This window comes from Panulirus ornatus, chromosome 38 (genome assembly GCF_036320965.1).
Source record: "Panulirus ornatus isolate Po-2019 chromosome 38, ASM3632096v1, whole genome shotgun sequence".
Classification (NCBI taxonomy): domain Eukaryota; kingdom Metazoa; phylum Arthropoda; class Malacostraca; order Decapoda; family Palinuridae; genus Panulirus; species Panulirus ornatus.
The window spans coordinates 11,316,750-11,330,183 of NC_092261.1; the positions used below are offsets into that span (position 1 = coordinate 11,316,750).

The following is a 13,434-nucleotide window of genomic DNA, read 5'->3' on the forward strand; positions in this document are numbered from 1 at the left end:
TAACTCTAAGTGTACATATTATCTGTAGCCACCTTACTGTGTGGCATAAATAGTATAGAATATATTTTATGTTTTGTTTATTTATTGAACCTGTTTCCTCTTCAGAGAACTGGCAGCTAACAAAGGGTTTGGTTGGAATGAGTATTGGAATTTTCTTGGTGACTTTACCAACTTCACTACAGATGAGGGACTCCTTAAGCTGGAAGATTATCTAAGGAAAAAGTACAAGCAGGTGAGAGTTATTGCCTTTCATTTTAGAGGTGTTACAGAATTACTCACATGTTTACTTTATAGGATATCTCTGTTTCAGTGATTTGTGCAGGTTTCAGAATGTGATGATTTTGAAATTATGAAAGGAGAAAGTTGAGACTGTATGTGATCAAGAGTAAGGTGATGAAGTACAGCAGGGGAGTGGAAGTGAGACAGCTTGGTTTAAGTGTAAGTGTCCTGTAGAGAATGGGTTGCATTAGGTACCTGGTATTGAGCATGGGAATTGAAGGAAGCTTAGGAAATGAAGTGAATATGGAGGAGGAAGGGAGCAAAGATCCTAATGTGTTCATCCTTAAATGGCAGCTCACTACTTATGGAGACTCAGTTGCCATGGCCACCCCCTTGAGGGAGTTCCTGAAGGGAACAGGTGTCAGGGATATGGATAGATAGATAGATGGGCAGCTAACATCTTGTGATGTTTTCTGAGAGAAAGGCAGCCATTATCATATGATGAGTCAACATTTTCTGCCTCATTTTGAATTGTCAGCTAATTTATGGTTACATTAGTGGCTCTTAGAGGTCTTTGCCATTGCCGAGAAGTTATGGGAAAAAATTATGTGCTCCCTTTATCCATATTGGTCACTTTGGCAGACACACACCCATCGATGTCTATGGTAATGCATACGCCGACCATGTGAAAAATACTAAGATTATTGGATGAGGTGAGATGTTATGGAGGAACACATATCATCAGTAGTATCAGTGGTAAGAAAATAGAAGCCCCACAGACCATTTTTTTTGGTATCCCCTGACTATTTCATAAACCTTGGTTCATCCTAGTAACAGTACAGTCCCCCCTCTATACCACATCACTTCACTTCACTCAATCCATGCATGCCATTGCTTTATATCCAGTACTCATGATGTATTGTTCCATGAGAACTTTGATATTCCTCTGCTTTTGGGTATTTTCTTCGCAGTGCTTTCACAAGATACCTATTCCAGTATTTTGACAGCAAACCCAATATGTATATTTCGTGAGCAAATGTGTTCAGCTCTGCTTTTGGCTCGTAACACTGGAAAGCTAAGTTGACTTGTCAGGGAAGAATATTTGTGGGAGGTAAGTTTGAATGGAGAAAAACTGGAGGAAGTAAAGTATTTTAGATATCTGGGAGTGGATCTGGCAGCGGATGGAACCATGGAAGCGGAAGTGGATCATAGGGTGGGGGAGGGGGCGAAAATTCTGGGAGCCTTGAAGAATGTGTGGAAGTCGAGAACATTATCTCGGAAAGCAAAAATGGGTATGTTTGAAGGAATAGTGGTTCCAACAATGTTGTATGGTTGCGAGGCATGGGCTATGGATAGAGTTGTGCACAGGAGGGTGGATGTGCTGGAAATGAGATGTTTGAGGACAATGTGTGGTGTGAGGTGGTTTGATCAAGTAAGTAACGTAAGGGTAAGAGAGATGTGTGGAAATAAAAAGAGTGTGGTTGAGAGAGCAGAAGAGGGTGTTTTGAAATGGTTTGGGCATATGGAGAGAATGAGTGAGGAAAGATTGACCAAGAGGATATATGTGTCGGAGGTGGAGGGAACGAGGAGAAGTGGGAGACCAAATTGGAGGTGGAAAGATGGAGTGAAAAAGATTTTGTGTGATCGGGGCCTGAACATACAGGAGGGTGAAAGGAGGGCAAGGAATAGAGTGAATTGGATCGATGTGGTATACCGGGGTTGACGTGCTGTCAGTGGATTGAATCAGGGCATGTGAAGCGTCTGGGGTAAACCATGGAAAGCTGTGTAGGTATGTATATTTGCGTGTGTGGACGTATGTATATACATGTGTATGGGGGTGCGTTGGGCCATTTCTTTCGTCTGTTTCCTTGCGCTACCTCGCAAACGCGGGAGACAGCGACAAAGCAAAAAAAAAAAAGAACTTAAATATTAATTCTAGAAACAGTATACATTGATTTTATCCTCCCACTTCTGTATAGTTGTAATATGTGTGTATGTGAGCAGATGTGTCTTTCTACATCTATTTCCTGGCAGCACCTTGCTAACACGGGAGACTGCAATCAAGTATGAAAAAATAAACATTGTAAATAATGAAATTTAAGGTACTTTGCTCACCGTTTGTGTTTGATAGATGAATTTATATTGCCTTGAACGATAGTGGTGACCCAGGACAACTTTTATCCCAAGATTTAGTGGCAGTGATGCTCCCATGTCCTCATATAAATGGAGGGTTATGGTGCGGAGCAGTGATGCTCCAACAGGCTTAAAGAATGAGTAGAGCTTCATTGAGTCATATTCTGGTCCTGCTTTCATAATATGATTTCCTTAATGCACGAAAATTCTCAAAATAAGTTGCATTTCATGGCCATTTCATTTGTGTGTGTAATTTATGATAAAATCTATGTGATTTTGTGTAACAGAAAATTTTGGATTGATGTCTGGTGCTTCTTTGTCATCTTCTTCACTGTCCTCTTGTGTTTTGCAAACAAGAACTTTCAGAATGTTTCTCTTCTGTCAGACTTGGCACCCAGGATCACTTTTGTCAACTTCTAATCATTATAGAACATTATCCTCACTTTCTTTTTCTCCAGCTTTCAGAATTGTATGATAGTAATTGCTGACCTCAAAGCCCCGAAGGTCAGTATTGGAATCAGTATCATATAATAACCTTTTCCATCTGTTAGCTGAAGTAGTTTTTTCATGTCCTTCCAGGCAGTAGCAAAGTTTGAAGACTATATTTTCCCAATTAACTTTAGTTTTTGTGCAACACTTAAATTCCCAAACTGTCTTTTGATATCACTATCCATAGGGGCCATGATTACTTAGTCCTGTTCTCCTAATATGTTGATAATGGAAAAATAAACTCTGATATGAAAGCAAAACATGCACAGTATCATTGCTGTCAATTGGGTTTGAGAAGAACGCGGCTAGTCAGCTCATGTGCTAAGTGTCAGACGGAGTCCATTTCAGGACAGACTACTATCACAGGATTGACAGACAGCATCCGTTGCTTCCAAAGTCTGTTGAACTGAAGCTTTTATTACTATTGTTATACAACCCCATTACCCTTTTTACTTTGAAGGAGCTGGGAAATTATAAATTTGTTTGGAGTGAGCATATCCTTTTTATTTTATTGACAGTGACTTATCCTTGCTGAAACTGACTTCTTGATTTTGGTTTACCCACTGGCAAGCAGAGTCTGATAACATCTGTACCTGTTATACTTTATAAAATCAGCATAATATTGATGTATTATTCATTTAATTTCATTATTACTTATTTCAGCTTATGATGGATCAAGATGCACTGGATGCAAGTGATTTGGCCAACAGACTAGATGAGGAAAAGGCCTCCGAGTATATAAAGGAAACAGATCACAGAGTTCAAGGTGGGTGAATATGACTTCTTTGGGAGGATATGACATGATGTCAGTGCATAGTGTGAAAGGACTTTCATAGACTTTGGCATCCTTTTGGGCAAATGACAGATGGGGGGGTTGAGAGAGTATTGCTAAACTTCAGAGAGAATAAGAAATTGTGTTGGGAAGTGATTAGTGTCGAGAAAGTGGAGAACAAATGGAAGTGACTACCAGGAGAAATGTGCAAGTGCTAACATTCGAGCTCTAGGCCCATTGTTTTGACTTCTGCTGTTTCCAGAGTACTTGTAATTCTCCTGAACTATCACTTTCTAAAGAACTTAGGATCCCATTCTCTTCTTTCTGATCATCAGTATGGCTCTTGTAGTGCTGGGTCTGTTGGTGATCCTCTCTGCCTTGTGACTCACCTCTGGCTCTCCTTTCCAAGGGATTTTAAGGAAACTTTTATAACCCTCAGCATCTCCAAAGCATTTGACAGGATGTAGAACAAATCTTTACCTGTTAAACTCTGATGCATCACTTCCTCTTCTGCTGTTCCATTGCTTTAGTTGTTGACATTGCAACTCCTGTCTCATTAATTCTCCCAACATTACATCTTTAAGACATTCTTTCTCTCTGGTGTGATGTTGCTGCCCTTCTTGCTTTAGTTATTATTTTGGCTGCTGTTCTCAATCATCTGCATGTGTTCCTGCCACTTAGGCTAGGACCTGTAGCACAAGCCTGGCTAGCTGCTTTCCGTAGTTTCTATTTAGAGACTGGCCATATGAGGATTGAATGTTATGATCCTCTTCCTCTACTTGATCAGCAAAGTTATTCTTCCTTCTTTCATCTTTTCCTCTTTCTAAAACCTTTCTACCCTTAGGAGTCAACTTTTCAAACACTTGTAGACCCCTCATTTATGTTTCATGGTTTGTCTCATTTTTCTTTTCACCCAAGATGGCTTTGAATGGGACATGTTTGCCCATTCCATGTTGATTGCTGCAAAAGAGAAAAGATACCTCTTCTTACTAAATGATTTATATGGGATCTCTGCATAGTTCATACTTTACATTAGAGGGCTGTTTCTTATTTTGGTATTCTACCCAGGTGATTAATAGTTTTTTTCATATCCCTAATCAGAGGATGTTTCCCTTTTGTCGAATTCATATGTATTAAGCATGACTACGCAACAGCATGTCCAGTGTCCTTATTTGGGATGATTCAATTCAGCTACCTTGTTTGGAATGATTCAGTTGTAAGAATAGATAATGGAGTTTCAGATACAGATATTGCAGAAAGTTCGTAATGTTTTGGTTCCTTTTCAAGAGTGTCTGTTTGCTATCTATCTATTTTGTTTGTTTGCTGATAGGGGCATTGCCAGAGGGCCCCATAGTGTTCCACCATTTCCAATCCTCGTATTTGGAGTGCAAGGAGATTATTGTTAGTTTGGGATCTTTAGAACTCACTGCATGTACACAAATTTATTTACCATAAAAAACACCTTGAATAGTAGAATATTCTCAACTTATGCATGAAATTATCTGAAAGCAATATTATGCACTGAAAATAGATGTAGAATTTTTGATATAATGCATATTTAATACCTTCAGAAATGGTAAATGTTGCAAAACATGATGGAGGCAAAAGTAGAATGGTATTTTGATGAGATTTGCAAAGATGGGAGAATTTATGGAAGCTTATGGTAATAAGAAATAAGTGATATGAATATGAATACTTTGTGTGATGACGAATAAGTGATTGGAAACTTAGAGTTCTGATACGAATAAAGCTATGGAAAGAAATGAAGGATGATGATATACATATATGGTACATATGAAGAGTTTCACCCATTTGTTCCACAGCAGTTTCAAGGAAACGGGATGGCAAAGTAAGGAGCATTTTGTTTATGATTGTTGTAGATAACAGCACTAAGTTTCCTCTAGCTTAAGCCCAGTTTAAAACCTTGACCATACTGATTAAAGAGATACATGCTCAACTTTTTAAACATGCAGTTCTCTACTGTATAGGTTTTAATTTTTTTCAGGTGATTGTATTCATGGAGAACTGAATGTATCTGATGTTAGCAAATCAAGCATAAGTACATTGAGTGACTTGTGCCAAGAGCTTGAAGCGCTGCGGCTCAATGCTTCTTTATCACCCCAGTTTGACACTGTTCATGGAGATACTGTTAGTGCCAGCAGGTAAACTCACAAATGTCTTTAGAAAAGTTCGGTAAAGAGAAGGATTAATCACAGGTCACATTTATCCAACATGTATAATGATTATGAAGTATCTGATGTGTAATGCACGAAACTACAGCTTATTGTCCACAACCAGGACCCACAGACCTTTCTGTTGTTTCTTATGGCTGCTTCACATATGCTGGCTCAGCTCATTGACAACACATCATCCCTTGTATACCACATTGCTCCAGTTCACTCTGTCCAGTGAATGCAGGTCTGTGTCACGATTCTGTGATGTCAACATGGGTGTAAATACAGGGGTTTTAGGGTGAGAGGTTGGGCTGCAGTCATCTGGAGGTGGGAAAGCATTGATAGGTGAGTCACTTGCTGTGTGCAGATGGCACAGCACAAGTGGGAGACTTGAGTGAGAAACTGGCATCTGAACTTGGAAGTGTGTGACAGGAGACAGTTTAGTATGTATGTGAATAGAAGTAAGGTTATTCACTTTAGCAAGGGAGAAAGACAGACTGGTTTTAATGTGAGTTTGAATGGAGGGAACCTAGAGGAAGGGGAATGTTTTAGATACCTGGGAGTGGAGAAAGCAGTGGATGGAACTGTGGGAGCTGGAATAAGCCATAGGGTGGTCAAATGATAATGAGTTGAAGTTATGAAGGGCACTTGGAGTGGATGAGGTTACAGCTGAAATGAAGCATGAAGGAGAAAGTTTAAAAGAGTAGATGTATTTGATGTGTAGTTTAGCATGAATATAGGTTACACCTGAGGATTAGGAGAAACCTATCATTATTCCTTTATTAAAAGGGTAAGACACATGGAACAATTATAAGTGTTAAGCAAACCAGGAAAAGTGTATGCAAGATTGGTAATTGATAGGGTGATGGAAATGACTACATGCAGAATTAGGGAGGAGCAAGAGGGTTTTAAGAAAGGTAGGAGATATGTGGATCAGATTTTTGTGTTCAAGATGACTGTGAAAAAGTATCTAACTAAAGACAAGAAACCATATGCAGCTTTTATGGATCTGGAGAAGGCATATGACAGAGTCAAGTGGAATGCTTTATGGGATGTGTTCAGGGTTAGGGGGACAACTGTTGGATGATGTGAAAGCCTTTTATAGAGTAGCACATGCATGTGTGAGAGTGGATGGAGAGTTGAGCAAAAGTTTTGATATACAAGTGGGTGTGAGGCAGAGCTGTGTAATGTCACTGTGGCTTTTTAGCATATACATGGATGGAGTGATAAGAGAGTCGGAAGCAAAACTTGGAAAAGGGGATGGAAAGATGGAGTGTGGTGCTGAGGTATGGTGGCTTGTGGCAAGCCTGTTTGCGGATGATACCGTTGTTTGCTGAGAGTGAATAAGAGTTGCAGAAGATTGTAAGTGTGTTTTATGATGTTTGTAATCATAGACAATTGAATGTAAATGTGAGTAAAGCAATTGTATTTGAAAGGAAACAGAGTGGAAGTATAGATTTTGCAAAACCCTCTTGAGTGAAAGAAGAAATGTACCAAACTGTGGTATAAATAAGGGGGAGAAAGACTGGAAAAGTTGAGAAAATATAAGTATTTAGGAGATGCCTTGGGTAAGTTTGGTGATACGGAAGAAGAGATAAGGAAGAGAGTGATACAGGGGGAAGAGTCATTGGGTATCTTAATGAAGTAATGAAGGATAGAGGTATAAGTATGGAAGTGAAGAAAGGATTAAGGGACAGCATAGTACTCAGGACTCTGACCTATGCAGCCAAAACATGGTCAAAGAATGAGTCACAGAGGTCAGGAATCTAGGTTGTGGAAATGAGTTATTTGAGAGGAGCGTGTGGTATGACTTGATGGAATGAAAAAAGAAATGAGGGGGTATACAAAAGATTTACTATAGTAAAGAATGCAAAGGAAACGTATTCTGGAGTGGGGGTAGGTGAAACATAATACTATAAGGTGGTTTGGGCATGTGGAAAGAAAGCAATGTTGGGAGTTTGCATGAAGAGTGTATGATAGTACAATGAAAGGGGTTGGTGTGGGTTGATAACAGAAAGAACACCTGCGACATGGGACAGCAGAGTGGGAGAGAACTGGAGGGAGAGAAATGGTGGAAGAATGCATTGAAGGGTGTATACCATGGAGGCTTGTAAGGACAGAGATAAGTGGAGACTATTTTGCTGTGGCTACCCCCTTGATGGTAACAGGCATCAGAGATGTAGATAGATAGAAAAGAGGTGCAGTAGTAAGAAGAATATATATTAGAGTTAAAGAGGGTGTACTGAAATGGTTTTGAAATTTGGAAAGGAATGATAAGGAGAGGCTGCCTAAGAGGTTATATACATCAGAAATGGAGGAAACAAGGACAAGGAAGAAACAGAAGATGAGATGGAAGGACAGGGTGAGATATGCTTTGAGTCTTTAGGGCATGAATATGCAGAAGGGAGTGAGGCTTGCATAGGATAAAGCAAATAGGAGCAATATGCTATACAGGGGGTGACATGCTGTTAGTGGGCATATGAAATGGTCAATGGAAACCATGGAATGTTCTGTGGGGTTTAGAGTGGATGTGAGTAAATGAGACTGTCCTGTTTTTAGTGCTACCTTGCTATGCAGGAAAAGGTGATGAATTATGAAAATAAAATTTTCTAATATTATTATTATTATTGATGTTATCATTGCTATTATCATTATTATTTTTTTTATACCTCCTAACCATTTCTCACATTAGTGAGGTAGCACCAGGAACATATGAAGAAAGACTGCATTGGCTTACATCCATTCTCTAGCTGTCAAGTGTTGTGCATAGAAACCACAGCCTTCTATCCACAACCAGGTCCTACTGACCTTTCCATGCATTCCCCCAGCCATTTCACATGCCCTGTTTCAGTCCATTGACAGCACATTGACCCTTGTATACCACATCATTCCAGTTCACTCTGTCCCATGCATACCTTTCACCTTGCATATTGAGACCCCTGACCACTCAAAATCTTTTTCAGTCCATCCTTCCATCTCTAGTTTGGTCTACCCCTTCTCCTTGTCCCTTCACACTCTGACACATATCTTCTTTCTCAACTTTTTCTCTCCATATGTTAAAACCATTTCACTACACCTTTTTCAGCTCTTTCAGTCTCTTTCTTCTTATTACAGTACCTCTTTCTGACCCATTTGTTACTTAATCAAACCACCTCACTCCACGTGTTACCCTGATACTTTTCATTTCCAACACATCCACCCTGCTCTGCATGTCTTCATCCAGAGCCCATGTATCACATCCATATAGCATCTTTGGGACTACTCTACCTTCAAACGTACCCATTTTTGCCCTTGCAGATGCTGACCTCTCTTGCCACACATTTTTCACTATTCCCAGAACCTTCACCTCACCCACCCTATTGCTCACTTCCGATTCCATGGATTCATTTGCCGCTATGTCTACTGGGTATCTAAAGCACTTCACTTCCTCCAAATTATCACCTTTCAAACTCACACCTCAACTACCTTGTCCTGTACCCTACTAAAACTAATAACCTTTGCTTTTATTCATGTTTCCTCTCAACTTCCTCTTTTCACACACTTCAAAATTCAGTCACCAACTTTTGCAGTTGCTCACTCAAATCTACCACCGGTGCTATGTCATCAGCAAACAGTTAACTCATTTACCAGGCCCCTTTACTTGCTACAGACTACATACTCACCCATCTCTTCAAGACCCATGCATTTACCTTCCTTGTCGTCTCATGCATGAATGAATAAAACGAACATGGTGATATTAAACATCCTTGCTGCAGTCTAGCCTCAACCTGGAACCACTCATCCTCCTTTCCTCCTACTCATTCAAGTGCCTAACACTCTTAGTAAAAATTCTCATAACTTACTATTATTATTATTATTATTATTATTATTATTATTATTATTATCATCATCATCATTATTATTGTTTACTTTGTTGCCGTCTCCCGCGTTAGCTAGGTAGTGCAAGGAAACAGACAAAAGAATGGCCCAACCCACCCACCTACACATGTATATGCATAAACGCCCACACACGCTCATGTTATTATTATCATTATTTTGATTGTTATTGATATTACTTATTATTATTGTTATTATTATTATTATTATTATTGTCATCGTCATCATTTATTTACATTTACAGTTTTTGATGGTGTGAGGAGTTATGGTCAGCAGTGAAAATATTGTTGTAGGTTTAATGGACAGTTGCATGAAATTATTAGAATGCAGTCACTGTGCATGAGGTTGAATTTTACCAATGAATATGTCTTGGTTTTTACAGCAAATATCTCGAAACCCAGAGACTTAGGGAGGTCAACCTTGAAAATAAAAAGGGTGAAGTGACGGGGAGAGAGGAAGAACAGGAAGCTGCTGCACAGCTTCTGTCGTATATAAGGAGATCCATTGATGTGGCTGCTCACCGGTTAGCTGAGGTCTTGGGGGACCTTGCACAGGATCTTCAGTCAAGTACTCTTGCTTACTTTTCTGTCACGGAAACTGTTCGGACAAAGCTCAAGCCAGAAATTGTGTGCTTAAAAAATGTTATAAGCAAGTGCTGTTCAAAAGAACAACAAAATGAAATGGACTTTGGATTTATACATATTCATTTAGCTTCAAAAGCTACGGAATATATTCAACAAAATTTGATGCCATCTGATATATGTGTGTTAGCTGAAACACTGAAAATGTTTGTGTGTAATTTAGATTTTGTTCAGCTTAATTCTTCAGATGAAGAAGGAGCAGCAAAACCAAATGTTGTAAATGAAGAGAAACAAAATGTAGCAGAACATTGTAATTGTATATTGCAGTTTCTTGAAAAAGCATTAAATATTGCATATAATAATATTAGTTCAGACATAAGCATAACTGATAGTGAAAATAATATGACGTTAAGTTTAATGAAGTTGGATGAATGTAATTGTCTTTGGGAAATTCACATGGGTGAAGGTAGTAGGGGCACTGAAATTTTTAGAAATACACCAGTGGATACCACTAAGTATAGGAAAGCTTTCAACTTCCTTCAGCAATCTGTGTTTAGTAACAGTAAAAAGGATGTGAAAGGCTGTAATCCTTATGAATCTAGTATCGTCAAACGTTTGTCTTTTACTGAGGATGAGGAAGCACTTACAGCAACTATGAAAGCTGGTATGAATGTATCTACGAATGCAGTTAAGAGTTTACAAAATAAAGTGAATGACAAGGAAGCCAGAGTATCCCCACTGCACACAGACAGAATCACAGAGCAAGATGGAGATGATGATGATGACAGTTTTGCAACAGCAGCATCTTCAGTTGAGGATTTTATGGTTACCCCAGAAGAAGGCCTGAAGATTTTTATTACTGGGTAAGTTTTAGATCACCCATACTTGCTTTTAGATTTATGGCTTGGTGTCAGGCAGACTTTTTGCATGGTATCTTTAATTCCACTCTGATTGGCATTTAATAAAAAGTATCACTGCATTTGCCCTGCTCTACATTTTGAAAACACAGGATAAAGAGCTGTGATATATTCTTAAGGGTGTCATCATTTATTGATAAGCCTGGTCTCCATTTTTCTTGATGACACTACCAATAGGAAAGCATTCAGTAGGAGAGTTTTCTCTCTAAGGCTCAGTCCTCTGTTCTTAATGCTACCTCACTAATGTGGGAAATGGCGATTATGTATAAAAAAAAGTATTATACATAAACACCCACACACGCACATATACACACCTATACATTTCAACATATACATACACAGACATATACATATATACACATTTACATATTCATACTTGCTGCCTTCATCCATTCCCGTTGCCACCCTGCCCCACATGAAATCGCACACACACACTCCTGCGAGGTAGCACCAGGAAAAAAAAAAAGGCCACATTCGTTCACACTCAGTCTCTAGCTGTCATGTGTAATACCCTGAAACCACAGCTCCCTTTCCACATCCAGGCCCTACAAAACTTTCCATGATTTACTCCAGATGCTTCACATGCCCAAGTTCAGTCCACTGACAGCATGTTGACCCTGGTATACCACATTGTTCCAGTTCATTCTATTCCTTGCACGCCTCTCACCCTCTTGTATGTTCAGGCTCCGATCACTCAAAATCTTTTTCACTCCATCCTTCCACCTCCAATTTGGTCTCCCACTTCTCCTCGTTCCCTCTATCTATGACACATATATCCTCTTTGTCAATCTTTCCTCACTCATTCTCTCCATGTGACCAAACTATTTCAACACACCCTCTTCTGCTTTCTCAACCACACTCTTTTTGTTTCCACACATATCTCTTACCCTTTCATGACTTACTTGATCAAACCTTCTCGCAGCACATATTGTCCTCAAACATTTCATTTCCAACACATCCACCCCCTTCCGCACAACCCTATCTGTAGCCCATGCCTCTCAACCATATAACATTATTGAAACCACTATTCCTTCAAACATACCCATTTTTGCTCTCCAAGATAACGTTCTTGCCTTCCACACATTCTTCAACTCTCCCAAAACCTTCGCCCCCTCCCCCACCCTGTGACTCACTTCCATGGTTCCATCTGCTGCTAAATCCACTCCCAGATATCTAAAATGCTTCACTTCCTCCAGTTTTTCTTCATTCAAACTTACCTCCCAGTTAACTTGTCCCTCAACCCTACTGAACTTAATCACCCTGCTCTCATTCACATTTACTCTCAGCTTTCTTCTTTCACACACTTTACCAAACTCATTCACCAACATCTGCAGTTTCTCACCTGAATCAGCCACCAGCACTGTATCATCAGCAAACAACAACTGACTCACTTCCCAAGCCCTCTCATCCACAACAGACTGCATACTTGACCCTCTCTCCAAAACTCTTGCATTCACCTCCCTAACCACTCCATCCATAAACAAATTAAACAACCATGGAGACATCATGCACCCCTGCTGAAACAGACATTCACTGAGAACCAATCACTTCCTCTCTTCCTACTCATACACATGCCTTACTGCCTTAGTAAAAACTTTTCACTGCTTCTAGCAACTTACCTCCCTCACCATATACTCTTAATACCTTACACAAAGCATCCCTGTCAACCTCATACCTCGCAAACGCAGGAGACAGCGAAAAAAAAATATATATATATATATTTATATATATATATATCCCTGGGGCTAGGGCAGAAAGAATACTTCCCACGTATTCCCTGCGTGTCGTAGAAGGCGACTAAAAGGGAAGGGAGCGGGGGGCTGGAAATCCTCCCCTCTCATTTTTTTTTTTAATTTTCCAAAAGAAGGAACAGAGAAGGGGGCCAGGTGAGGATATTCCCTTAAAGGCCCAGTCCTCTGTTCATAACGCTACCTCGCTAATGCGGGAAATGGCGAATGGTATGAAAGAAAGAAGATATATATATATATATATATATATATATATATATATATATATATATATATATATATATATATATATATATATATATATATTTCTTTTTAATTTTCCAAAAGAAGGAACAGAGAATGGGGCCAGGTGAGGATATTCCCTCAAAGGTCCAGTCCTCTGTTCTTAACACTACCTCACTAATGCGGGAAATTGCGAATAGTATGAAAGAAGAATAAGAATTTATATATATTATTATACTTAGTCACTGTCTTCCCCATTAGCAAGGTAGTGCAAGGAAACAGACAAAAGAATGGTCCAACCTA

The 13,434-nt window shown here is 39.4% G+C and overlaps 1 protein-coding gene across 1 annotated transcript in view; it reads left to right on the forward strand.

Annotated features, from left to right (window-relative positions):
* Positions 1–13,434, forward strand: part of Ankle2 (ankyrin repeat and LEM domain-containing protein 2) — a 38,617-nt gene that overhangs the window by 15,366 nt on the left and 9,817 nt on the right. Inside the window, exons 9-12 of the mRNA XM_071684649.1 lie at positions 106–232; positions 3,505–3,607; positions 5,619–5,775; positions 10,046–11,107. Of these exons, the coding sequence (XP_071540750.1) occupies positions 106–232; positions 3,505–3,607; positions 5,619–5,775; positions 10,046–11,107 (1,449 nt within the window). The remainder of the gene's footprint in view (positions 1–105; positions 233–3,504; positions 3,608–5,618; positions 5,776–10,045; positions 11,108–13,434) is intronic.